The sequence below is a fragment of the Typopeltis vanoorti genome, chromosome 12, assembly GCF_054136105.1.
Source record: "Typopeltis vanoorti isolate ZY-2024b chromosome 12, IOZ_Tvanoo_1.0, whole genome shotgun sequence".
Taxonomy (NCBI): Eukaryota; Metazoa; Arthropoda; class Arachnida; order Uropygi; family Thelyphonidae; genus Typopeltis; species Typopeltis vanoorti.
Window position 1 is genome coordinate 52,770,919 of NC_143560.1, and position 22,423 is coordinate 52,793,341.

Below are 22,423 nucleotides of genomic sequence, written 5' to 3' on the forward strand. Positions count from 1 at the left end.
TAAATGATACCATGGGACTAAAGATAGTATTCTCCTTCAAAGCTTTGTAGTTCAGCATGTAATCTGTCCTTACTGGAACATCAATATAATTAGCTACTTCCCAGGAAAGCACAATTTTGTTGCTGTCCCCAACTGGTGGTAAAATAGTCACATTCTTAACAGAAACCCTTTCTGATGCTGGGAACAAATCTAATGCTCTTTGATCTTGAGTTCTGTCTTTCACTTAAGAAAGTTGTCTTGCAGCAATTCAAAAAAATTCTACTTCATTCTTATCATGAGATTTCTCTTCTACCCAAACAATGTTTGAAAAATTCAAGTCAACCATAACAATCAAAGACAGGCCCTTTCTATGACATGTTCCATGACTTATGAGCCATCATGTATTTCATCCTGTTAAGACTCCTCTTCCCACCAAATAGCCTCAAATCCACTGCTAAATGGAACATTATTATCATTATTGTTTTCATGATGCACATATGTATAATAATGGGCACACACATAGTAGTATACAGTGCTACCACTACACTTGATGAAGAGACAGAAACTACAAGCTAAGTCTTGTAGCTTGTGTCTTGTTTATATGTGTGTGTTTTCCTGATGATGACCCTGATATTGAGGCAAAACGCCAAGTGTTATTTTCTTAAAAGCAATGCTCTAACATGTGGTTTTGTCCTTGAAAATTCTACACAGTGAATGATGACTATCATGTAATCTTGAAAAAAAAAAAAAAAAAATCTTTGATAGAGGCCAAAACCAGTCTGGGAGGTGACCCTTCTCATAATGCATAGCATTATACATGTCCGAAAGGATATGTGCTTTGCATTATGGGATACTCAGGCAAGCAATGTGAAGTCATTAGTTTCTATATACAATGAACTTTGTTATCTCACAGTTTATAAAACTGTTTTCCTGCATTTGTCAGCAGTGTACTTCACTTATGGCTATGTCCTTTTTATATACTTCTATAACAAGTTGCCCCACTCTTGAAAATACTTCAGGCACAAAGTTGACCTGTTTTGTGCCTTAAGTATAGGACGGCACCTGTTGTATGTTGATTTAGTCTCCTGGTTTCCAACAGGATAAAGAAGCCATGAAAAGACTGCAAGTGATGATATCATGATTATGAAATGTAGATTATGAGGATAGAGTGAGAGTATGTGGACTGCATACAGTGGAAAGCAGAGTGTGATATAATAGTGATCTATAAATTTTTGAAAGGATGTTATAGGATATCAGTTGATAACATTTTTCATTATATGGAAGGTGGAGAAAGAACGAGGAGGCTTTTGTGGAAGTTAAGTTCGCATTCAGTTAAAAGGGCAGTGTGAACTAGATTTTTATGTCATTGAACCATGAGTGATTGCATTTAGAAGGAATGAGTTTAAGTATAACAGTTGATGACATATGGCTTTCCTCAATGAGTCCTTGACTCCCTGGAGGTATAATAATGATAATATATTCTTGTGTGTGTGTCCACACACACACACACACACACACACACACACACACACACACACACACAGAGGAAGGGGGGGGGGGGTGAAAGACATTACTGGAAGATGACCTCAGCATGCCCAGAAAGGAATGAAGAGATGCAACTATGACAAATGACATAAATTACTGTATTTGCTGGCATATAAGATGCACTCCATTTTTTCTACACATTTTTTAGGAAAAAAAACTTTATCACTGAATATTATAATGAATTTATAGTATTTCAAATATAAAGTAATAAGTAGGTCTACTTTCAACAAATACCTAATCTAACTAGGAAAGAGTACCCACCTTTTAATCTTCTTCGTCAAAACCCAGAAATTCATCTCAAGAGCTAAATGAAGAGACACTTGAAACCTCTTCTAAATCAAAATCTGAGTTCTCACACAACAAATTGTCCTCTGTACCATCCATTGCATTACTAATGCCACACTTCTTAAATGATTTAACCACTGTCTCAGTTTTCACAGCATCCCATGAAGCTTTGACCTACTCACACGCAAAAGCGTGTGAGTAGGTCAAAGTGTAGTGAACATGTACAAACATTCTTTTAAGCAGTTTTTCTTTGGGTAGCATTTTCCTTTTAAAAATCAATAGTGGCGGCAATTTTGTTCCATCAGCACAGCAGGATAAAACAACCATGTAGTGAGCTTTTTGTTCCCCAAAGTTTTAACAGTAACACCTTTTGTGCCCTTGGAATCTACAGTTTTGTTTGAGGGCACATCAAAAGTCAACGGAACCTCGTCCATGTTTCCTATTTGCGCAAGTTCAAAATTTTCTCGTTTCCGTGCGTTAATGACAAATCGATGAAATTCAATAATTTTTTCTTCATATTCAGCTGGCATCTTTTGTGATATTTTTGTTTTAGTCTGCATACATAGCTGGTTTCTCTTCATGAATGTTGAACACCATGATGTTGATCCAGTAAAGTTGGCGATCCCTCTGTTAGTGGCTATCGCTTTCACTTGATGAATAATCATTTTTGTAGACACTGAAAGTCCTCCTTTTCTGTGGTCTAAAATCCAAGTATTCAGTTCTGTCTCAAGTTCTGGCCATTTTGCAGTTCCACTTTGTAGGTTATGTTTACTATGAGTTGCTTTTTTTAGATCCCTCTTCCTGATTACGCCAAGTTCTTATAATTTTCTTAGTTGGGGGTGGCCCGAAATGCCTCTCTGCAGCCCTGTTTCCATGTTCTTTAGCATATGAAATCACACGTAGCTTGTATGCAATATTGTAGCAATGCCAACGTTTTTCAGCCACAATTTGCCAAGAAATTTAGAGAAAATTTAACGGCAAAAATTTATCACCATTCACATCAACCGCGACAACATATGCATCCACTGAACTCTACGTAACTGGAATGTTCTCACAAACCGCAATGAAGCAAGAAAGAAATCACATAACTTGGACAGAGAAAATTTCTGGAAATGAAAGTAAAAAAAAAACAGAGTATGAGCATATAAGATGCACCCTGTTTTTCAGTCCTATTTTCAAAGGAAAAAAGTGCGTCTCATACAGTACATTCAATTTTTAACTTGTGGTGTGCACCATTATTAGATATCCATCTGGAAAATGAATAAATGAAAATGGGTTAGCAATTTGGGAGTCAGCCAACAAAATGGTTTTTCATATTGTCTGATACCATAAACAGTCATGATGGGAATATACTATTATGCAGACTGATGATGATAAGTAGAGTCCGGTTGAATATATCTTCCAGTGAAAGTAACTTAAAAAAATAAAACAGAGCTATCTGACTTAGATAAAAGTGACCATAATGTATGAGACAGCTAAATAATGAGTTTCTTTTTTACATAATGATAATGAACTTGATCCAAAGATGAAAATCATCCTTTGAAAAGGGTGAACCAGGAATGCCAGCCTGATGACTGGTTAGCTTACACACTCTCCAACCAACAGGCTGCTAGTTCGAATCACAAACATTCATGTGGCATGGATGCAGGGGCACGCCAAGGGTATTTGCTGCATGGGTGCAAACTTTTATTGGCCGCCCCTAATACAGCATTGTATAATCCAAATTAGATATTAGCTACATAAAATGCTGCCCTATCAATGTTGCCGCCCCGGGTTCTGTGCACCCTCGGGTTGGCACAGCCCTGCATGGATGTTTGTGATAGTCTTCAGGTGGAAGACGAAGTCCATCACTTTTAATAATTTTTAAGTCTGTTTAAAATGATGAAATTAAGTGAGACAAGATATACATAATAACAGTTTTGTTAAGTCTTACAAAAAATTTCATTTAACTTTAAAAATCATGGTTTCAGCTATGCCTATGACTTACAACTATTAAAACTTAGTAAGTATTGAAAGTTAAAATATAAAAATTATGAAGCTGTGCTTCATAATTTTTATATTTTACATTTTATTTTAGTAATAGATTGTTGATGGTCTACCTCTTTGTAGGAATATCAGCATTACACAGGAAATTATTTTTAGTCAACATTCCAAGTGCACAAGGTATTCCTCCACTTTTAATGAAATTAATCTGAAATTCTTGCACATCTACAGACATTGGATTTTGAGCTGGCATCAAGAGGGAATATACCACCTATATAGACAATAAATTCATTAACAACTGACATCAGGTAGGAAATCACAGCATTGACTCAAAAAAATAAATAAAATAAGATATAAATAAAATACAAGGCACCTTATTTTCATATCATATATATCTACTCTATAATATAAAATGATAAGCGTTTTTTGTAACATTTTCGTGTCACGTTTTTTGTCAAGTTATTTGAAACTCTGGGCTACCCTGAGTGCAGAGTCTTCAAAATTCGAGTCATCAGAATTCAAGGAGAACCAGCCTACCAGTCCGAACTCGGGGGGGATTGGGCATAGTAGGTGCAAGAGGGGGAGAGGAAATCCCCTATCGAGTCTTCAAAATTAGAGTCATCACAATTCAAGGAGAAGTGGCCTACCAGTCCAGAACTCGGGGGATGGCCGACGGGAAGGGGGGTGGGGCAGAACCGCCCTTTCGAGTTTTCAAGGAGAACCGGCCTATTAGTCCGTAACTCAGGGGATGGGCAGAACCCCCGCCTTTCGAGTCTTCAAAATTCGGGTCATCGGAATTCAAAGAAAACTGGCCTACCAGTCGGAAACTCGGTGGGGTGGGAGGTCGGAAGCCCCTTTCGAGTCTTCAAAATTCGAGTCATCAGAATTTAAGAAGAACCGTTCTGTGATCAGGACATTGCCATTTGAACAGATAAGTTTAGCCCTATTGTGCAGTGTCTTAATGACTCCATATTGTTGCGAAGGGGGTGCTGGGATTGTTGGTGAATGTATCTGCCTGTATAGGTGGGTTTTCTATAGACTGAGAAAACTAAGGTTTCATCAGACTGGCGTGACTAAGAAAGGAAGGCAGTTGTATTTTTTTTTCTTCCAGGGTGTATTTGATTCTGATATTATGATACAAACTCAATGCGGGATATGACACCTTCCAAACCACGTCACCAATGATATGAGACTGGATGTGGCTTGTGTTCTGACCAAAGCAAAACCATCCAAAACTAACATGCCCAGTAAGGAAATTAAATCTCTACTAGAATTAAAGAAAAACAAGGAAATAATAATCACCATAGCAGATAAAGGGAACACCACAGTATTGCTTAACCAAAAGGATTACACAAGTAAGCTGAATGCTCTATTGTTAGATCGGGCTACTTACCTCCCTATCGAGTACAATCCACCAACTCACAAATTAGAAAACTCCACAGGTTCCTTAAGAAGGTCACTTCTTGGCCTGTAGAAGTCACTAACAATAAAACCATTTAACTCCATACCCCCCCCCCCCCGTATTTATGGACTTCCAAAAATACATAAGGAAAATGTGCCATTACATCCCATAGTGGACGGCATTGATTCCCCCACATACAAACTAGTTAAACATTAGGCCAAAGCTCTCACACTATACTGGCAACACACCTTCACCCATAAGAAACTCAGCCCACTTCAAAGCCAGCATAGAAAACCTTACACTCAAACACACTGACGTAATGGTCAGTTTTGATATCTCCTCCTTATTCACAAATGTCCCACTCAAAGAATACTTAGAGCTAATCCAATCTAAATTTCCTCACGATATCACAGTCCTATTTCAGTTCACAATGAACTCGGGCTATTTTGTTTGGCAAGGAAAATTCTACAAACAAATAGAGGGGACAGCCATGGGTTCTCCACTCTCCCCACCCTTGACCAACTTTTATATGGAGACTTTTGAAGAGAAAGCCTTAAACTCTCACCCACAAAAACCAACCATATGGCTTCACTATGTTGATGATGTGTTCACTATTTGGCCACATGGCTCCGATGCACTCCTCTCCTTCCTAACACACTTAAACAACCAACCCCCCAGAATCAAATTCACCCTGGAAGAAGAAAAAAACAGCTGCCTTCCTTTCTTAGACACACTAGTCACCCGCTAGCCTGATGGAACTTGATTTTCTCAGTCTATAGAAAACCCACCCATACAGACAGATACATTCACCAACAATCCCACCACCCCTCCTCACAACAATATGGAGTCATTAAGACACTATACAACAGGGCTAAACTTATCTACTCAAATGACAATGCCCTAACCACAGAACTAAACCACATTCTCAACACTTTCTCAGCCAATGGCTACCCCCCCAAAAAAAAAAAAAAATTAAAAAAATAAAAAATTTAACCCCCCCCCCCCCCCCCACACACACACAACAAGGATTACTCTAACTCCATCACCATACCCTATATCTGAGGCACCTCGGAAAAAATTACAAAAATCCTAAAAAAACATGACTTAACTTCTTGTTACAGACCATATAAAAAATTGGCATCCCATATCCGCTCTACTAAATCCCCCCCCCCCCCCCCCGACCTACCTGGTGTATACCAGGTCCCTTGTAGCTGTAATCTGTCCTACTTTAGCCAAACAGGCAGGACAGCTAATATCAGAATTTCAAATATCAAAGACTACATCCGGTTTCACCAATACAGCCACTCTGGTCTTGCAGACCATTGCGCTGGTAATGTGTCTGAGCAATCAGACCAAATACAGAACACATCATCCACATATTTTAACCAGGTAGAAAGTTTGAGAGGGGGCTGAGTCAAGACCTTGTTTTGCAAAATATCCCATAAAAAAATTGGGTGTGTGTGGGGGGGGGGGGGGGGGGTTGAGAGAAGAACCCATAAAGGTACCATCTATTTGTTATTAAATTTTCTTCTTCCAACAGAAATATCCAGAATGGATAGCAAAGGAAAAGGGATCTGTGATATCAAGAGGAAAAAAAAAACTTATAAGTCATAAGGTGCCATTTAAGGGAATGCTGCTGAACAGTGAGGCAGCATCAAAGCTAACCAAATATCTATGTTATGTAGTGTTCAATTATTAATTGAAATTGAAATAAGAATTTTTGAAATGAGAAATGAAATGAGTGTTTTAAAATGAGAGAAATTTTTTTATATAGAATGCAGTAATGACCAGTGAGTAAGAAAACTTGTTAACTGTGATCATCAGAAATGAAAGATTTAAGTTTTTTGTGAGAAAAAGAAAAAAAAATAGTCAGAAGCATTGAAAATATCAATGTATTGTGAATGGAGAACCTACAGAACAAGTAAAACATTTCAGCTACTTAGGCACAATTTTTAGTGAAGATGATAAATTAAATATGTAAATAGACAACAGAATCAATAAAGCTGGTATGGTAGGAAGTCAAGTGAATAAATTTATATGGAATAAAAGATAAATTAGTCAAAACAATAAATTTGCTGTATACAACACAGTGTTCAAACCGATTTTAACTTATAGATCTGAGAGCTGGGTTAGAAATAAAACGACACCAAAGACGAGAGACCACAGATATGAGAGTCCTGAGAAAGATTAGCCATACATTTAGCCAAAGTGCTCACACAGTATACTGGCAACACACCTTCCCACATAAAAAAACTCAGCCCCACTTTAAAGCCAGTACAGAAAACCTTTCCACTCCAACACACTAACAATCAGTTTTGATGTCTTCATAATTAATGATCGGTTTTGATGTCTCCTCCTTATTCACCAATAGCACTAAGAGATACCGTAGACCTCATGCAAGCAATAATATTTCCTCCTGATATCTCAGTGCTATTTCAGTTCACCATGAACTCAGGCTATTTCGTTTGGTAAGGAAAATTGTACAAAGGTTGTGTGGGTGGAATCATAGTCCTATAGGGAGCTAGGTAGAACAATCTAGAAGTAAAGAGGCAAACTCACCTGAGTACAGGAAAACCTCGCTTAACGTGATGAGCTTAACGATATGAGCAATAAAAAATTAGCGCGATTGAATGAAATGATACTATTTTCTGCTTTAACTGAGTGATTAATTAGTTAATGCATTTTTTAGAGCACGCAAAATTTTTTGTCACCAATCTGCAGCAAGCGGCGGCACTTGTCAATCTAGCAGCCCATGGGCAGTGGCCAGCGACACTAGGCAGTTGACTCAAAGCTATCATTGCAAGCGCACATGCAAAATGTTCTCTTGCTCAATTACTACTCCATTTTTTGCTTTAATTTAGATAACTATAAGGCTTTATTATATTCAATCCCTGATATGGAAAAGAGAAAGACTGATAAAGAAAGCAACAGTAATAAAAAGAGAAGAAAAGTCATTACATTAGAGGAAAAGCTGGAAGTTAAGAGCAAAAAATACAAAGTATGATACATTATATTGGATTTTTTATTGGACCATGATTTTGATAAACATATATACATAATCGTCGACAAGTTTCACCAGGTATGGTCTGTCTGGCTTTTTCAAGAAAGGTTATACTAACATTAAATGCTTAAACAAAAGAATGCAGTAATGACTTAAAAATCAGTTAAACAAAATTGAAGAGCTTGCTTGACATCAAGAGCATAAAGCGTGGAGACTTAGTTATTGTTATTAAACTGCGTTTTATAATTTTTTGCGTAATTGAGTTCTGCTAAACATAATGAATTTATTAAGCTTTTCCAAATGTCTTTTAATATTATGCCTTGGTTTCTATTGAGGTTGTCTCCTGTCTGAAGTACCACTGCAGCTTCTTTAAAGATTCTACATCTATAATCCTGTTCAATGTATGGCATGGAGCTGTTGTTCCAATCAATGGAATGGTTTGAAATTGAGAAATGATGCACTAATCCTGAGTTGTCTGTTCTGTTATTATTTACATCTCTGACATGTTCTTTCTTTTGGATTTCTAGGCTTTGTGAAGTTTGGCCTACGTAAGTCAGCCCACATGAACATGGTATGCTGTAAACTCCTGCGTATTTGTAGAAAGCGATGCTGTCCTTAAGAGATCTTAACATGTGTCGTGTGGTTGAAATAGGTTTAAAAGCAACCCTGATGTTAAATGGCTTCATGATTCTTGCTATTTTGATGGAGACTAAGCCTGCATAAGGTATGACGATGGACGATGCGTACTGTGTCACTAGTTGCTGGGGGTTGTTTCTATAGAGGATCTTTTGAATTATATTTTGTGGATAACCATTTTTGGATAGTTTTGATATAAGTGAGAGCTCATCAAGAACATCTTTTTCTTCTGTGATGATATTTTTTGCTCTGTTTTTTAGCATATGTATGATGCTAAGTTTCTGTGCATAATGATGATTACATGTAAAATGAAGATAACGTCCGGTGTCTGTAGGTTTGCGATAGACTGTGAGCTTGATTTGTCCATTATCTTGTTTTTTAACTAGTACATTAGAAAACTACCATCAAAAATGGTAATTGATGGTAGTTTTCTAATTCTAATGTGAACTTAATTTTATGATGGAAAGAATTTATTTTTTTGGAGGAACTCATGTAAGGTATCTTCTGTGTCTTTCCACACGATGAACACATCCTCAACATATCTCCACCAGACTGATGGTTTCGGAGTTATTTTTGCTAGGATGTCATTTTCTAGTTTCTCCATGCACACGGTGGTCACAGGGGATTAAAAGATGTTCTTGATGAGCTCTCACTTATATCAAAAACTCCATCCAAAAATGGTTAAACACAATTCAAAAGATCCTCTATAGAAACAACCCCCCAGCAACAACCTCTAGTGATACAGTATGCATCGTCTATCGTCATACCTTATGCATGCTCAGTCTCCATCAAAATAGCAAGAATCATGAAGCCTTTTAATATCAGGGTTGCTTTTAAACCTATTTCAACTACACAACACATGTTAAGATCTCCTAAGGACAGCATCGCTTTCTACGAATACACAGGAGCAGGAGTTTACAGCATACCATGTTCATGTGGACTGACTTACGTAGGCCAAACTTCACAACGCCTAGAAATCCGAAAGAAAGAACATGTTGGAGATGTAAATAATAACAGAACAGACACCTCAGGATTAGTGCATCATTTCTCAATTTCAAACCATTCCATTGATTGGAACAACAGCTCAATGCCATACATTAAAGAAGCTACAGTGGTACTCCGGACAGGAGACAACCTCAATAGAAACCAAGGCATAATATTAAAAGACGTTTGGAAAAACTTAATAAATTCATTATGTTTAGTAGAACTCAATTACACGAAAAATTATAAAACGAGGTTTAATAACAATGACTAAGTCTCTGCGCTTTATGCTCTTGATGTCACGCGAGCTCTTCAATTTTGTTTAACCGATTTTTAGGTCGTTACTGCATTCTTTTGTTTTAGCATTTAATGTTAGTATAACCTTTCTCGTCTTGAAAAAGCCAGACAGACCATAGCTGGTGAGACTTGTCAACGATTATGTATATATGTTTAGATAAATAATGTCCAATAAAAAATCCAATATAATGTATCATATTTAGTAAAAAGGGACCAAATATTAACTATCAAAAAGAATACAAAGATCAAGAAAAAGTTTCTACTGCTTCTTTAAGCATGCAGATTATCTGAAATAGAAGCTATTTAATGATCAAGACGGAACATCTTCTATTGCTCTGGAGTGAGGATTATTATCAAAAAAAGAATACCTCTTATTACAAGGAATATTCAGGAAAAAGCTCTCAATATTTTTACATCATTGGAAGAGACTAAATTTCAAGAGGAATGTCAAAGCTTTACTGTGAGTTTGAGATGGTTTGACCGTTTTAAAAATCAAGCTGGACTGCATACCGTAAGAATAAGAGGATAATCTGTTAGTGCTGATAAAGATTCTGCAGTCAAGTTTCTTGAAAAATTGCACAAGATAATTCAGGAGGGTGATTATGATGATGGTCAAATATTAAACGTTGATGAAACGGGTCTCTCTTTTGGAAGCATATGCTAGCAAAAACTTTCCTAGCTAAAACTGAAGCATCTCAACCAGGATACAAAGTATCTAATGATCATCTTACGCTTTTATTAGAAGGCAATGCAGAAGGCGACTTTAAACTCAAGTCCATGTTAGTGTGTCATGTGCAAAATCCAAGATCATTAAGAGAATGTAACCAACAAAAATTGCCAGTAATTTGGAAAACAAATAAGAAGGCTTGGGTAACCAAAACTCTTTTCAAGGAGTAGTTCAACTGTTATTTTTGTCCTTCAGTTGCAGATTATTGCAAGAAAAATAATCTTACCTTTAAAGTCTTTTTGTTATTGGACTTCCCAGACATCCTAGGGGACTTGATGATCTTAATGAAAATATGAAGATTGTTTTTTTTTGTCCAGAAATACAATTTCTTTACTTTAGCCGATGGACCAAGGGGTCATATTATCGTTTAAAAGCATACTACCTTAGTAGAACCTTTGTCCAGCCCTTAACACAAGAAAGAGAATGCAATTTCTTTACCAGAGTTTTGGAAAAAAATACAATATCAAGCAAAGCAGTAGAAAATATTCATTTAGCATGGGAGGAAGTCACTGCCAACAATATGAGAGCTGTGTGGCAGAAGGTCTTACCTCACTGTGCAAATGATTTCATTGGTTTTAATAACCCAGCCGATAACATTATTGAAGAAATCAGCACAATTGGAAAAGAACTTGGATTAATGAACTGGATAATGAAGATTGTTTCTACTTTATGAATGCAACCTAGTGACTGAGAATGTCATAAAACATGGCCATAGAATGTTTTTTTTTAAATTTTTTTTTTAACTACATTGATACATCTTATACCATATTACACTAGATGCAGAACAAAGTAATCCACTGTTTATCCAACCTTGAAAACAAAGACTTCCCAATTAACCATGTTAATAAGAGTCTTCTTAACAAGTTAGTCAAGTTTTGGTATAGCACCATGGAACTGGTCTCAATTATGTGACCCATCAATCATCTGAATGGCATATTGCCTTCTTAATGTGGTCAGATAAATGGTAGATTACTGTATTTTCAAAGTGAAGATTTGTTCTTTCTCTCAACAACCAAAAAAAAAAAAAAAAATAGCTGTAATGCATAGACAAAAAGAGGCCCAAATTTTGAGGTTCTGAAGTTTTCTTTAATATTTTTAAATAGCTAACAAGGCTTCCTTGTCAATATACATATTCTAACCATGCTAATTCTATTAACAGTTATCATACAAAATAACTGCCATTAATTTCTTAATTTATTATGTATTATAAACTTAACAAAAAAAAAAAATTAGAGACAAGAGAAATGTTTTTAAACTGTAAAACTCGAGTTACTTGCCTCTAAACTGTAAAGAACTTGAGAAGGAGAGGTGCCAAAGAAAATGGGTTCTAATGGAGAGGACTGATGTCCAGTTTTCATATCATCCATGCAAATGGCTTTCAATCTTTCTACAGTATGCATATCTAGATAACAATTAAATGGATTGTAACATAATGAATTAAAGTTCATTAAAAAGCAAAACAAACCACAAATATAAGTTCAGACCTTTTCTTTTTCATGCTCTTTTAAAGATAAGATCAGTACTCAACAAAGAGTGAATACCAAATTCAAATGTTTTTTGAAAATATGTAAGTTAATAAATAATAATAATAATAAAACAATGATGCACTAATTGAATTTTCCCAAGAGATTCCAATACGTTTTCATATTTCTGCATAAATTATCTGCCAGGTTTAATTGTTCTAATCCTCAAATCGGATGAGGACTGAAAATTGATTATGTCTTAAAAAAGAAAAGAAATAAAAAAGGAAAATGTTATTACTATTTTCAGTTTTCAGTATAAAATGCAGCCTAAGGTGAAGTATTCATTTTGACAAATTCTTGAAGCTTTGTTACCAAATGTTATATTACAAAGTGCATCCACACTAAAAATATGGGAGAGAAGATGTTTTATTTTTTTTTTTTTAACAATGGACACACATACAGGATTTATGCATGTCCATTATAAATTTTAATTTATATTAAAATTTTAGTAATGCTATCATCATCCCCTATATCTCTGGCACTTCAGAAAAATTGCCTGAGTTTTAAAGAAATACAATTTCTGCATAGCTTTCAAGTCCCACCAAAAGCTTGCTATCATTATACATTTTACTAAAGATCAGCTCCGTATTCTCTCTTCTCTCTGTGGGTGGGAGTTTATAAAGTGTCCTGTTTCTGCAAGTTGGCTTACTATGGACTAACAGGACGATCAGCCAACATTTGTATGGAAGATAAAAAATATACATCGAGTCATGACTACAGTCATCTAATGCGTTATCTAAAGCATGGTCCTTGCGGACCATGCTTTAGATAACGCACATAGAATGAGGTAGAAAAAACACCACCATGAACCATTGCTATTCATTTAGAAGAGAAAGGCTATTTTTCGAATCTGCACCTGTGCTCAAAAATCAGCCCAATTTAAATAAATATGGCTGCATTAAACTTCCCAAAATATGAAAAGCTCTAATACTTTGAGATCCCAGTTTACATCTTAGGCAGCTAACACGTGCCCACAGAGGGTACCCCACCTAGTCAGGACTCTAGTCTTTCGTCCCCCATGTTTCCCTTAGTTTGTGTGTGTGTGTGTGTGTGTGTGTGTGTGTGTGTGTGTGTGTGTGTGTGTGTGTGTGTGTGTGTGTGTGTGTGTGTGTGTGTGTGTGTGTGTGTGTGTGTGTTAAATCTCATATTATACTATTTGATGATGTCTCAGTGACTGAGATGAAATATTGGAAGAATTAATATTTTAATCCTGTCTCAGTGCTATTTCACTCCATTAAGCTTTTAACATGAGTTTCTCCTAGCACTTAAGCCTTAACACACGTATCACACGCCTCCTTGAACCCATTAACAGATAAAGCAGTCACAACTGACTCCGGTAATCCATTCCATTCATTCAGAGTGAAAAGTCTAGTCCTCATATCCCTATTAACCAAACTCGATTTCCAGGAAAGACCTCTTGTTCTGCTCCCTCTAGTGCAGGAATATTTCCTCTGCATCAATTCTATAAAACCCTTTAAGCAACTTAAATGTTTCTATCATTCTTTTTTCTACTCTTGTTTTCTTATCAACCAACTTCCAGTCTGCACACACACTCCTCAATTTATCCTCACAGAGAACATTCCACAGACTAATCATCACATTGGTTGCTCGCCTCTACTTCTGAATCCTCTTCCACTTCATCATCCCCAAGAAATTCAGGAGACCAGATCTCAGCACAGTAATCTGGATGTGGATGTATGAAGGCCTTATTAAGAGGATTAACAATTTCCTTATCCATAATTGTTGCTGTGTTCCTCAACAGTCAAGATATCTTATGAGCTACCTTGGCAACTTTATCAATACTACCCCCTGCCCCCAAATCCCTAGCTTCATCTATTTCCTGGAGTACAGTTCCATCAATGTTGTACACAGTTTGCAATCGATTTACACCAAAATGAACAACTTTACATTTCTCCACATTAAAGGGACATCCATTATCTTTTGTCCATATTGACAGCCTGTTTAAATCATGTTGTAAGCTCTTCACATTGGCTTGTTAAATTTGTACCTAAATGACATAAGAAATATTCAACTGTTTGCTGATGATGCAAAATTGGGTAGAGTAAGTTAATCTAAGTTAATCAGGTGAGGTGGAGAGCTTACAGCATGATTTGATATCTGTCCACCAGCCACCCTCTTATCTACATAACCAGAGTCATAATTGCCGTATGTTCTTATTTGCATAACACACAGTTTCCATGTGGTATTATGTCAAATGTCTTTGGAAAATCCAGCAGAATCATCTTGTAGCCATTTCCCTTATCCAATTCAGCTGTCACTCTATTATAAAAAGTTAATTATTTACTAAAGCATGAATGACCCATCATAAAGTATCATATTCTTATCCGCCCATTCTTGAATTCTTTTTTTGATCAATTTTTCCAGTACTTTTAATATCACTTCTGCAATACTGATTGGTCTATAATTTTCTACAGCAGTCTTAGAACCTCCCTTATACAAAGGAAATATTTTGTTCTCTTTCCACTCTCTCTTGGAACTCTACCAGAGCTGAGACTTAAATTAAACAGCATAGTCATAGACATTGCCAGTTCCCTTGCACATTATTGCAAAATGAGAGTTGATACCCCATTTAATCCCACAGTCGTACACAGAATTTACAGAGAAATACACAGAAATTCTGCAATATCCTAAGAACCTCCAATTCATTCACTTCTGCAAGAGACTTGTATAGAAATAACCTTACTTGGATGATATATACCCTTGCAAAGTGGCCACTCAGTAATTCAACTATTTTACCTGCTTCTGTCACCTTGTCACCATCAGCAGGCATTACAGTTTTTCTTCCTCTTACTTGCCTTGTAATGAAAGAACTCTTCAGGATTTCCTTTGGCCTGCTTGGCTAGTTTCTTCTCATAATCTGATTTGGCCTTCCTTACTATGCTGGTCTCCTTTCTCCTTATATACACTTCAAATTTTCCAATGAAGAGTCATAGAAAGATATCAACCAATGCTACCACGTCTTGGGCTGCAGTCCAGGCTCCTGATGATAAATATGCTACGAGGACTCATATTAACATTTTGCAACTCAATATTAATGGTACTCAGAGAAAAATGGATGAACTTAAATACATGCTTTACAAAAACAATATCCATATAGCTTGTCTATAAGAAAAACTGAACAAAAATCTGGAACTTCAGCATCAAAGGATTACACAGTTCTTAGGAAAGAGAGGAAAGAGCAGGTGACGGGCTTGCTATCCTTTTGAAGACCCCAGAAATCAAATTCAAAGAAATCATTCTAAATCAATATTTAAATAATAGCAGTTCGACGGAAGCTCAAGCTGTTGAAATACACCAACTAAACCATTCTATTTCAATCACAAACGTCTACCACCCTGATAATACAAATATTGATACAGACACCATTGAAAAGCTAAGCCAATCTCCAACTGATACAACCATCATACTTGGTGACCTAAATGCAAAAGGCCCAGCGCAGGGTTCCCCTGATCTAGACCATAAAGGTCAACAACTGGAAGATCTCCTTACAGATTTGGAAAACTCACAACAATCAACAATGGACAAAGCACCTATCTCTCTAAAACTATGGGAACTGAATCTGCTATTGACATCACAGCTATTAATTATAGCACTGCATCAAGTGCACAATGGAAAATTTTGGGAAATGCCATCAGTGACCACAGACCCATAATAACAACACTAAACTTCAAGATTGATCAAGAACAGCAAATCAAAAGGACATGGAACTTCAAAAAAGCCGACTGAACAAGGTTTACTCAAATCTTGGAGAGCCTCTGTCAAGATGAACCTGTCTCTGGAAACCTTGACAGAAAATTACAAATCCTTACTTCACACATCACCAAAGCTGCCAAAGCAACAATACCAAGAGGCAAAGGAAAAATACCTGGATACCATACTGGAAAGATCACAATATTGATTCAATGATTACATAAAGAGACAAAATCAATGAACAATTCTGAATTAATAAAACTGATGAATACAGAAAGAAATTAATGGACATAACACACAAAATAGAGCAGGAAATTTGGAAGTGCAAACAAGAGAAAATGGGCAGAGCTATGCAGTAACCTGGATCCAAGAAAAGACAGCCAACACTGGAACATTATTAGAATCCTAGACAACAATATCAAAAAAGAGAACCAACAGAAAACAAACTTCATCATACATGCTGGGAAACAAGCTATTACAGATCAAGAAATTGCAAACACACTGGCAAAAACCTATTCAAACAACTCCAAACTTCAGTATAACAGAGAGAACAAGACCCTCAATAAACTCACAAGTAAAATACTAAAACAAGCAAGAACATACCAAACTAATGACATCTTCTCTGAAGAATTTACACTAAGTGAACTAAATTCATCAATTGAGAAAACTGCACCTAATAAATCCCCTGGTAATGATCTTATCTTTGGTCATATGGTCAAACACCAACTACTGGACATTCTTAATACCTCTTGGCGAACAGCCAAACTTCCAAAAGAATGGAAAAAATCAGTTATTGTACCCATCCTGAAACCTGCTGCAGAATGACAAAGATATAGACCTATTGCATTAACTAGTATACTCTGTAAAATTACTGAAAGAATCATACACTCCGGGCTTATGCACTGGCTGACAAAAAATAAGAAAATCAACTACTACCAAACTGCCTATAAAGCCCATCATTTGACAACAGATCAATTATTCCACTTCTGCCAAACAATAATAGACTCATTTCAGGAAAAACCAACAAAAAAGACAACTGCCAATTTCCTTGATATGACTGCTTCTTTCGATTGTGTTTGGATCAAAAAATTAATACAAACAGTACATGATATTGGAATTAGAGGAAATGCTTTAATATGGATTGCTAATTTCATTAGAGGAAGAAAGATCAAAGTCAGAATCAATGCAGCAATATCAAGAGAGCAGAGAACCTGCGCTGGTGTTCCCCAGGGCTCAGTACTCAGTCCTTACTATTCCTTTTATATGTCAATAACATTCATCCCTACCTTACAGAAGACATAAAAGTAGCTTGCTATGCAGATGATATAGCCATCTGGCACACTAGTGCTAAATCAAAAAATCAGAGGAGATTCTAAACAAATCGATGAGAGGTTTAGATGAACTTAAACAGAAAATCAACCCGGACAAAACAAAACTAAGCACCTTTAGTACAGACAGGAAAAATAGACATTTCTACAATCCCAAAGTCATGATCAATAACAAGCTAATTGAAAAAGTCACAAATCTAAAATACCTTGGTATTACGCTTGATCAGGAATTACGTTTTGCACAACACATCTATAACATTTCCAACAGAGCTCTAAAAACATTAAATATACTGAAAAGGCATTGTGGAACAAATTGGGGTGCAAAGCCAAAAATCCTCAAATCTACTTACACTACACTAATAAGGCCAATAATGGAATATGCAGTACCTATCTAGTCACCTTCTGCCTCATCAGTAAAGGAAAAATTAGACAAAATATAAGCAAAAGCATCCAAGATTATCATTGGTGCAGTCTCATCCACTAACAACATCAGAGTCCAACAGGAATGTGGGCTTGACCTGCTTGATGACAGACGAAAATTTGCCACCATAAAATTCATAAATAATATCAGAAGCTACCAAAGCGATCATATCTTCCTAAAAACTTAAGAACATTGGAATCAAAAATGCAGACTTCACAGATCATCAACTTTACAATATGATGATACTATCACAAAAGAAACAGGTCTTGATCAGCTAAATGCCCACATAAACAAAGAACCTCTATTTTCCAGTCTTTTACCTTCAAATACTTCCATAAATCTAAACCTTACCAAACTCTGTACAAAAAAAAAAAAAAAGAACCAAAAGAAATGCTCAAAGAAAAAGGCCTAAATACTATCAACCTTCTTTCATCCTCCAAACAAGTTATTTGTTATACCAATGGATCGTCAGACACCAATATGATTAATGGAGGTGCTGGTGTTCTCCTTCTACTCCTGAAAGGCGAAAAACTTTCAATAAAAGTTGGATCTGGGAGAATCACTTCCAATTTTACCAGCGAACTTTATGCAATAAATAAAACACTTGAAGCCTACTTAAAATTATCATCATCTCAACAATCTGAGGGAATTATAATTTACAGTGACTCAAGATCAGCTATGGAGGCAATCAAAAATGGCAATACCAAGCTCACACAAGACACCCATAAACTCTTAAATCAACTAAAGTGTTTAGGAAAAAGTTGCATTTTACAATGGATTCCTGCTCATGTAGGCATCGATTACAATGAAGCAGCTGATAAATTAGCAAAAGAGGCCAGGGAACTCAACCAAGAAACTCACATGTTAACTCTTGCTGATGCTAACACACTAGCAAAAGCTAAACTAATTCCACTGAAATCAGTGATACAACATCAAATTCCTGAAATCGATGTTGACAGAAAGACCTCCACCATGATAGCAAGACTACGAACAGGACATTATAGAGGAATGAAGATCAATACAGATGATACGAGAACATATAGAAACTGCAACAACTGCCCCAATACTGAACTGACACCCACTCACATCTTTACCTGTCCAGCAATTGCAGCGGCCTTGAAAGAAATAGATCCTAATCCTGAACAACAGCTCTATACAAACAAAATCATTGACATAGCCAAAGCTGTTCAAGGAGCACACAGAAACATCCAAGACTCTTCAAAAGACAAGACAACAACAACACTCCAAAGCATTTTCTTTTTCTGCAGCTCATGTTTAATGATATTACCCACTTGCCTGCATATACCCTCTTTCTATGCCACACCTATCTGTAGTGGACAGGACCCCCCCCCCCCCCACACACACACTGATTGCACTGGCCTTTTTCATTCTTCTTCTTCTTTACTTTTCTTCCTTTATTTTTTGCTCTACTTCTCCTGAGTCTTTTTAACCATCTTTTCTTCCAGACCACCATCACTGGGATCCAATGCTCTGTTTCCTTTGCAGTGAGACCCATGGACATCTGGAAAGGGGGATCCTGGTAGTCTTGCACTACTCTGGCCTCTGCTTCGGCAAGACAGGTGGTACTGGATGGCACAGCCAGGATTCATCGACTAGTAGGCTTGCCTGCAAGGGTGAACAGTGTTGCAGTAAGTCTCTCATCCCACAGTCCAGGTTTTGGATCCAAGGCTTGCTGTAGTGCTGGTGTATTGTCTGGGGTAGCCCTGGCATTCCACTCCTGAACAGAGTCATTGCTTACAGTTCAGTGGGCATCCATGCATCGCTCTGTGGTGAGTGGGGGAGCTCTGGAACCAAACTAAATGCACTTCCAAATGATGACTAAGCACTTTCTCCAACCATCTAACTCCAAAACCAGTTAAATGTAATCTGTCAGGCATATATAAGTTCTTTCATCCATCAAATTCATTCCATACATCAATAAACTGCACAACATCCTCCTGAACAATCTTCCCATTGACTCATTAGCAATCATGGCCCATCTTCCCAATTCCCTCCCATCTTACTGAGGCAGCAGACTCACAATCTTCATTTTCTTACTCATCATTTTTGCTTCTTTCAACAGCTTTTTCACATCTTCTCTCATTGCATATTTCTCCCCTTTCAAATTATTTGTTCTACCATTACAATCATCTTTCACTTCTCCATTCACGAACATCCTTATTTTTCACTCCTGGAAAACTTGTTTTCATCACTTGCTCATTAAGTACACCTATTTATCTTTGAATCTACACACAATACCGTATCCTTATTTGCAGTTTCATACTTTCCAAATTCGCATTTTCTCTCATTCTCCCACCTCTACCACACAAAAATTGATTCTCCAGTTGGTCTAGTTCCCATTTTGTCCTGTGAAGGACATATCGTAAACACACTATTTCACTCCTTACCATCACTTCATCAGCCACTTCTTTCACACTCTCATTCTGATCACTATCATCCACTACTCTGCATTCGCCAGACCACTTTCACTACTTTTCCTTACATCATTAACATTTGTCAATTCATTTTTTTCTGCTTTCTATGCAACTCGCATTTCTTGCACTGGCACACAAAACATTTACAACAAATTCTCTCTCCATTCACACTTTCATATCACAACCAGTTCACTGTCGGCAACAATTACATAAAACATACATTTTATCATAAAAGATCTCTCATGTTTAACATGGCCAAAATTTTCTTTGTACAGATGCCATGTATTAAAATGCTTTCCAAAACAGTATTCCATATTAAATTTCACTCGCACATGCACACACTCTATTTACAGTCAAAAATAAGATATAACCAAAAATAATTACTAAAAGTACTAATATTCACAAAAATAAAAGCCTTATCTGTAGATACGTGGAACACAGCTTCTACGCTGTGCGTGGAAGATTGTTTGATGAGAAATCAGGTTTAAAGTTGAGCAGTATACAACTTCTATGTCATTTATAATCTGCATGAACTACATTATTAAGAAAAGTGATATTAAATCTGATATTCACATAAGATATTAAGCTTTGTTCTTCACCCTTTGTCAGATGATATGCTCCCAAGAGTCTTTAACCAAATTAACTGTTGTGATGATATGAAAAATCAATTTAAAAAATTGCAGGAAAATAGAAAACATCAGCTGCATTTTCAATAACAAAGCATTACAATAAGTTACATCTTTTAGAAGCATTGAACAAGGATGATAAATTATATATAGAAACAGATAATAGAAGTACAGCTGGTGGTAATTAATTCAAATAAATTTATACAGAACAGAAATAAGCAAAAAAACCTTATTATTTAGCAATACAGCCAAAACAACTAAGGTAATAAGATCAATGTATGGCATTGATCAATGTCTGTAAAGTATGTATGTATGTTCTGCTTATCAGTCTGTCTGTTTTGCAGAATGAAAATCCCAAGTTTCTCGGGAGGGGACTTGACACTGTATGTATCTGGCTAAATCAGCTTAATCTGAAAAGCCCTTATACAGGTTCTTTATGTTCTAGATGTGATTTGAACTCAAATTTTATCAGAAAAGCAGTTTTTACTTTTCAATGAATATCCCTAAAAGAACAAGCTATCAGTATACAATATGTGTTGACAACAATTTTAACGCTTGGAAAAAAGAAATATGTTAACAATAAAATAGTTATTTAAATTATCATAATATTGACATATCTTGAGGGTATACACCAGTCAATAATTTAAGAACTTCTAGACATTATAGGATTATAACAGCTTGTTGATAACCTAGAGTTTGAAATTTAAATTTGACTAAGTGAATAGTTGACTTTCTAAATTTGGAATTGCTAATCTTGCTGTTTTAATGGGTGATGTTCACTACGGAAAGATGTTCAAGGCTGCTTGGCACTGACTGACTTTGATTTATAAGGAATAGGTCTAGCCTGTCCAATATTTACAGTTTTAATTAAGGATTTAATCAAAAGTTCAATCCAATTAAAGATTGATATATGGCCTCTTGGATAAAGTATTTCCAGTATTTCAAGTATTGCAATACTAAAGAAATGCCATGATGAATGAATATATGTATTTACATACATTCATTGTAAACATAATGATGATGTTCAAAACCTCTACAGTTCCAAAGTAAATTCTTCCTACTTTGTGTAAAATAATAAACCACATATATTTGTATTCCTTTTAATAAGCTGAAACATTTTAAGCTATTTTCATCAACTATTTTTAGAAGCACAGTAACTATACCATCTTCACAACTTAAATTTGTTAAATTCAACTAACTGAGCAATCTTACTATAAAAAGTGTTATTCTCCAATTGTATCCATTTTAGACAGACCAAAATACCTGCTATGAATTAAGAATACTTTAATACATTAAAGGATGCCTGCACAGACAGACAGACAATGAAAATGGACAGAAACATTAAAACCTCAACTGAACATTGAACCTATAGAACAAGTAAAACATTTAAGCTATTTAGGCACAATTTTTAGTGACGATGGTAATTTAAATATGGAAATAGACAACAGGATTAGTAAAGCTAGTATGGTAGGAAGTTAGCTGAATAAATTTATATGGAATAAGAAAGAAATTAGTTAAAACACTAAATTAGCTGTATACAAGA

General features: G+C 36.1%; 1 protein-coding gene across 4 annotated transcripts in view; it reads right to left on the reverse strand.

The window, feature by feature from the left end:
- The window catches only part of faf (ubiquitin carboxyl-terminal hydrolase-like faf), a 1,099,079-nt gene that overhangs the window by 663,762 nt on the left and 412,894 nt on the right, over nt 1-22,423 (reverse strand). For all 4 annotated transcript variants that reach the window (XM_090401226.1, XM_090401227.1, XM_090401224.1 and 1 more), the window contains 2 exons: nt 12,114-12,238; nt 3,909-4,063 (listed from right to left, as the gene is read on the reverse strand). In XM_090401226.1, coding sequence (XP_090257352.1) covers nt 3,909-4,063; nt 12,114-12,238 — 280 coding nt within the window. The remainder of the gene's footprint in view (nt 1-3,908; nt 4,064-12,113; nt 12,239-22,423) is intronic.